At 42.4% G+C, this 6,379-nt stretch overlaps 1 protein-coding gene across 1 annotated transcript in view; it reads right to left on the bottom strand.

Annotated features, from left to right (window-relative positions):
• The window catches only part of TGDS (TDP-glucose 4,6-dehydratase), a 16,729-nt gene extending 13,104 nt beyond the window's left edge, over positions 1-3,625 (bottom strand). The window contains exons 1-3 of the mRNA XM_004709772.2: positions 3,540-3,625; positions 1,117-1,183; positions 216-284 (exon numbers count right to left, since the gene is read on the bottom strand). Of these exons, the coding sequence (XP_004709829.1) occupies positions 216-284; positions 1,117-1,183; positions 3,540-3,625 (222 nt within the window). The remainder of the gene's footprint in view (positions 1-215; positions 285-1,116; positions 1,184-3,539) is intronic.
• Between the last annotated feature and the right edge of the window lie 2,754 nt (positions 3,626-6,379).

Genomic DNA, 6,379 nt, shown 5'->3' with positions numbered 1-6,379 from the left:
GATGTACAAATGCGCTTTACACAATTGATGTGTGTATGGATTGGGATAACAGTTGTATGAGCCCCTAATAAAATGTTAAAAAAAAAAAACATAATGAAAAAAAAAAAGAAATGTCCTTTTCAATCCCATCTTGCACAAGCTTGTTAGGAAGAAATCTGGCACAAACTCTGTGATTAAAGAGGCACAAGACAATGACGATTAGAAGACTTTCTTACCTGTATAAATTTATAGTTTTGTTTGGCAGAAATGGTTTCAAGATTCTTCAAACTTGCACAGTAGTCCAGCTAAAAATGGGGAAAACACAAAGTGATAGATGTGAGTTTTTCTTATAAAATACCCAGTATTTACAGACAATAGGTATTCTGATTGCATTATAAGAACACGTCCTCTTAAAGTCTGTTTGCTTTGTGCTTTGTAAGTTTCTAATCTCTTAAAAAAGACAACACAGATCATTTTGTTACTTCTTCATATTAAAAACAATACTTAGCATAAATCACCATTTCATAAAATCTCCCTGCTCAGAGATGCCTTCAACCACGAGTGGCTAAAATAACTTCTCGTTCTTTACTGAAACAGGACTGGTGAATTAAAGCAATCACACCTGTGTTAGGTATAACCTACCTCATCATACCTGTTCTGAGTTAGCTATTGGTCAATCAGTGTCTGATGGGGGAAAAGAAACAATCCTGTTCATAAGCGTAAGGCAGGCACAAATGCAGAAGTTGAAAGATTATTCTTCAGCTGTAATTTTCTTACTATTACATTTTATGAAATTAAGGTAATTATTTGCGTCTTCTGTTGAAACTCAAAAATCACTTCAATGATCACCAATCATGGCTTTCATACTCTCCAGGGAGACTCAATTAAAACCATCCAAGTCTCAAAACTAAATTGCTTGCACTTTAATTTTTGCAAATATAACAGAAACTTCAGAGAATGCTCTACGATCGGTGTGGTGATTGTACAATTCTCCTTGATACTGAACAACTGAATGATTCAATTGCATGATATGCAAATTACATCTATTGAAAAAAAATTAAACCTTTTTAAAAACCCCAAAAATGAAGATCCCAGTGTAATTGGCTTCTAGTACTTTTTATTTTAAATAAAACTTACCTTGTCTAGATTTATGATCATATAGTTTGGATAATCTTCTACTAAAGAAACAATCACATGTGATGCACTATAAGGAAGAAAAAGTTATTGTTGGTAGAAAAGTTCACCCATTTTTGGTTTTTCTGTTAGCAAATAGTAGGAAGTTATTTAAAGATATTTAAATTTCTCCACTATAGCTGGAGCAATATAGTCAGAGTGAGTACATACTTACACATAAAACCTTACACTACATTTAGATTATGGAGCAAAGGTAACATACTGGTCCTCCAAAAAACAAAAACCCTCACTGCCACTACACCACCAGTACTGGTATGGGTACAAGAAAAACATGAGTTTGACCAGATGATGCTACCCATGCCCACTTTGGGTAGGGCCCTGGTGGTGTAGTGGTTACATGTTGGACTGCTCACTGCATGGTCAGCAGTTCGAAACGACCAGCAGTTCCTAGGGAGAAAGACAGGGCTTTCTCCTCCTGTAAAGAGTTAGTGTCAGAAACACAGAGGCAGTTCAACCCTGTCCTATAGGGTCACTGTGAGTCAGAATTGACTTGGTAGTTGTGATGCTTGCTTTGTGTGTGGGAGTAAAGCAGTATAATAAATACATGTGGCTTTTTGGAGACAGAGGTATAAGTCAATATGAACATCACTAATTCTTACTGCAATTGCTCTCTTGGCATGAGAATTTCAAAGTGTAAACCAGAAGCTTCGGGGGAGGGGGAGTGTCCTAGATTGAATTCTGGATTCCCGAGCTGATTGCTGCTGAAAGCATCCTGAGTTGCACAGCCCATAGAGGTGTAGACTTCAGTGACCCTACAGTGAAACAGAGGCATCGCTCTGTGACACAATCCACCCGACTTTATAACATGTACCTGAAACATTAGGCTCCCAGGAATAAGGGACCAAATTATGAACTCAAAGAGTTAGTACTCAGCAGGACTGGGTAGAACAGGCTCTCTGAATTTCTGAGGCTGTAAATCTTTATGATGGACTTTTATAGACTTACAAAGGTCATATCTCTCACACAGAGCAGTAAGTGGATTTGAACTGCTGACCTTTTTGTTAGTAGCAGCACATGCAATCCACTAATCCACCAGGGCTTGACTCAGTGGCAGGGCTGTTTTTGTAATAGGTAATATAACAGAATCCTCAGGTTCCCTCTGCTTCCTCTAAATAGAGTTCTTTGACGGTAGGAGAGCTTTCCAATGGTTAACTCATGCATTAACCCATTCCACAATTTTGGAAGACCCTTATAAAATGGGCTGGGCATAGGTAGGAACCCAGGGAATAAACAAGTCAACAAATAAGAGTAAAATTTCAGGTCATGGTCTGTTACAAAACAGTAAAATGGATTGGTAGGGAGGATGGGTGCTTTGGCTGGGATGGCCGGGTAAAGCCTATCTGAAATGAGTTATGGGCAATCTAAGCAAATAAGTAAACAAGGCATCAATGCAGAAAGAACAAAACGACAGTGTTTCAGGATGGCCAGAGGGTACTTGCGGCAGGTACAGGAAAGCAGGAGGCAAATGGTTTAACAGAACGTTGGAGATGTGGTGCAGGCACCAGGACGGTCTTCAAGGTGTGGTAAGGATTTGAAATTTCACAAGGACCATCTGAGTCAAACCCGACACACGTTCTTCTGGGTGAAGTGAAGACTTTACTCTAGGCAAGGGCGGGTCACGTGGACTAGGGCACAAGGACAAAGTGGAGGGAAGTGGTTGCCTTAAAGATGCAATTGGATAGCATGTAGAATAAGGGTTTGCGGCAGAGGGCGGGGGTGGGGGGTGTTAAAAGGAAGAGATGTCAAGGAGTCCAGAAAAAAAAATGTTTGGAAACTGATTGTGGTATCAATTTTACAATACTGCTTGACGTGATTGAACTATGGAACAATACTCTATTAATTACCAATTAATAATAAATCGGGGGTGTGTGCAGTTGGGGAATAAAAGAGCACATGCTAATGGAATGTGGGTGTTAAGGGGCATCAAGTTACAGTTTTAGGCACCTTTGTTTTTGTTTTCACTGCTGAAAAAATAAATGCCCATAATCCGAAAATCGTTGGGAAGGGGACACCTCGTTATGCACAAAGGGCGTGTTACTCAGTCTGAGTGGCTGTAGGTGGGACGCTTAAAGTAACGAGTGCGCATTTAGACAAATGACAAGCTGGGAAATTTCCTGGGCTGAGGAGGACGGATAGAATCAATCTTTGGGAGAGAGGAGTTCTAAACAAGGAGCAGTGGCAAAGGAACCACGTATTCCAGGCTAGCGGCGAGGAGAGCAGGGAAAAGGATTCTGGTCGTAGCTTAGGGCTCTCCCCAAATCAGCCTCCCAACGCTACTCCCAAAGGTTGCCACGGGCAAACAGAACCGCAGGCAAAGGCTGGAGGTTCCTGGGAAGCATTGCTCGGCTGGTGGCGCCGTTACCTACATGAAACCTGCACCCCCGGTGACCAGGAGCCGCTTCGCAAAGTTGCCGGGAGGGCCGGGCGACTGGGCCAGGTCCGCCGCCGACATCGCCCAGCTCGGAAGTGACTAGCGCCGTAAAACGCCGGGTCTCAAGACCGTAAGGAAGTTCCACCGCGCGACCTTTTGCGACACTCCCCCAGTAATGTTAACAGGCACCCGCCGCGGCTTCCTGAGCTGGCAGGCTGGGCGGGGCCCGCGGCACCTCCGCGCACGCGCACCTCCTTCCGGACAGTGCCAGGCTGGCGCAGGTAGGCTGACCTGGTAGCTGCGTCCAAACAGTTGTCAGGACAGCTATCCCCGGCGTGGATGACACGTGATTTAGAGCGTAGACGATCGGAGTTAGAAACGAGCACATGCTTTTCATTCTGACACTACAGCCGTCTCCAGAGATTACGCACCCACGGAGAGCTCAGTTTTCTTGGGAAACGTGGAGACGGATTTGCAAGATGACCGTTACTGTGTTTCTGCCGTTATTCTTACCAAACACGCATGCTGCTTGCTCTCATGGTAAAGGCATTCCCTAGACCCTGCCTTTAGGTATGATTTGTTATCGTTTTGCTTACTGTCTCAGCCACCCTCGCCTAGTTCTTGACCTGAAACCTGCGGCCCGTCAGCCACGTCCTGGCCCCTCCTAGGGCCCGGGTGCTTCCTTCCCCCGCCCCACATTGCTGCACAGTTTCATTCCTGTCCAGTTCTTAGCTGAAATGCCGCTGTAAGATTCCTCATTGGTCACCACAGTTAAAATACACTCAACTCCAGACCCGCCCGACCATTGTTCATTTTCCTCTGAAGCATTCACCAATATTTGCTTGGGCTATTTGCGATCTTTGAGGGCAGGGGGTTTCTTTGTTTTGTTTACTGCTAGCAGGGCCTTGGTGGTGTAGTGGTTGTGCGTTGGGTTGAGATCCTCATGGTCAGCAGTTCAAAACCACCAGCAGCTCTGCTGGCAGTAGGTTGAGTGTATTCCTAGGACTAGGCTTTCCACAAAGCAGACTCTCCAGCATCGTTGTATTGTTAAAACACACACACACCTTTTTTCACAAAATTTATTGGTAAAACTTTAAGAAGAATGGTCATACCCAGTATATGTGGAAATGTCATTTTTTTAGCGGGGATGGGGACTGGCTCTGGTGGTATAAAGGCAGCAGTTTGAACTCACCAGCCTCTCCGGGAGACAGACAAGACTAGATTCCAGTAAAGATTGACAGCCTCAGAAACGCACAGGGCAGTCCTACCCTTCCTATAGGTTTGTGATGCTTTGGAATCAACATGATGGCAGTGAGGGTTTTTGCATGTGGTTATATAAGAAGGGTCTTTAGATACAGTTCCTGGGAAAATTCCATTATCTTGTAATTCCATTTTTTCCACAAACTGTCAAGTCCCTCATAAGTGAAATATTCAACAAATCCAAAGTTCCATGATATATATTCTTAAGTAGTTGCAGAAAAACACAATATTCATTCCAGCATTGTTTATAACAATGAAAAACTGGGTACTATCTAAATGACTGTCAAAAATGTGCTTATTAAACATAACAGACTGTTCTATAGCCTTTGAAAAGAGCAGGCCACCATACAATAAGGATCAAGATATAGTGGATTTAAATTATTTTTGACAAGATTTCCCCATCTTTCAGGATCTCCAAAAGTTGAACCCCTTACCCCAACCTTACATGCCTACCTACTAGCCCCACAAGCACAGCGATAAGCTTAAGACTCCCCCTCGGCCAGCTGAAGCCTCTTCCCGGGATTTGGGAATGAACACCAGTTCTCTAGCACAGTCTTGTGTTCTTGAACTATGAGGACTTTCAAATATGGAACTTTTTCATGGCCAAGTTCTGTCTCTTCAGTGAGAGAAAAATAAAGTTGATCATAAAGAGAAGAAAGACAAGCAACAGGAAGAGGTTTCAGCCAGTATTCGAGGCTCATGTTGTAGCTTTCTGCTGAGCCAATTGTATTACTCTGGTCCTTGCTTTCCAAATACCACATAGATTTGTAAACACACGATTGACAAGGGTTGTCTCTGTATTTGGAGCCCAGCTGGCATGGTGGATTACATATTGGGTGCTAACAACAAGATCAACAGTTCAAATCCATAACTGCTCTATAGGAGAAAGACCTTTTTATTCCTGGAAACCCATTCTACTCTGTCTTTTCCGGTCACCATAGTCAGAATTGACTTGATGGCAGTGAGATTTTTGAATCACCTCTGTATTAGAATGAACAGGAAAAGGAGAAATATGAAGGCGTTCGTTTTTACTTTATACACATTTTACTGAATTCTCCACCTACCATGTCTGAATTTTGTGATTTAAAAAAAACCAGTGCTATTTTTCCAAATTGTAAACTATTAGCACTTCATGTTTCTTCCTGGACAATGAGAAATAGTGAAAATTCTTGAGTAGGTGGTAAGATGTCTTTCCCCAAGATTTTTTTTTACTCCAAACTGGTGAGATGTACCTATTGTGAGAACTATATGTAATAAAATCTCATTGAATGAAATAAACTATATACATCATTTATAAAATAATTGTGAGATATCAACACAGAAGTAGTTCTGATTAATTGGAGTTATAATGGGAGATTCAGATAAATAAATACACAATTGTAAAAGATGTGCTAAGTGCTCTGGTAAGGGAGTATGGAATATTGGTCTGGGTCAGGGTACACAGACTTGTGATTTAAGTTTGGTTTTTTAAAATACTTGAAGAAATAGGAGAAAGTGGTGTTAACAAACCCAGGGACAAGGGAACAACAAGTGATCCAAATCGGTGGTGAGAAGGGTGTAGGAGACCTGGTTGGG

This window comes from Echinops telfairi, unplaced genomic scaffold (genome assembly GCF_000313985.2).
Source record: "Echinops telfairi isolate 266 unplaced genomic scaffold, ASM31398v2 ScPeMD7_7405;HRSCAF=8443, whole genome shotgun sequence".
NCBI classification, from domain to species: Eukaryota; Metazoa; Chordata; class Mammalia; order Afrosoricida; family Tenrecidae; genus Echinops; species Echinops telfairi.
The sequence above is the reverse complement of the archived record's forward strand: the minus strand, read 5'-3'. Positions and strand labels throughout refer to the sequence as shown.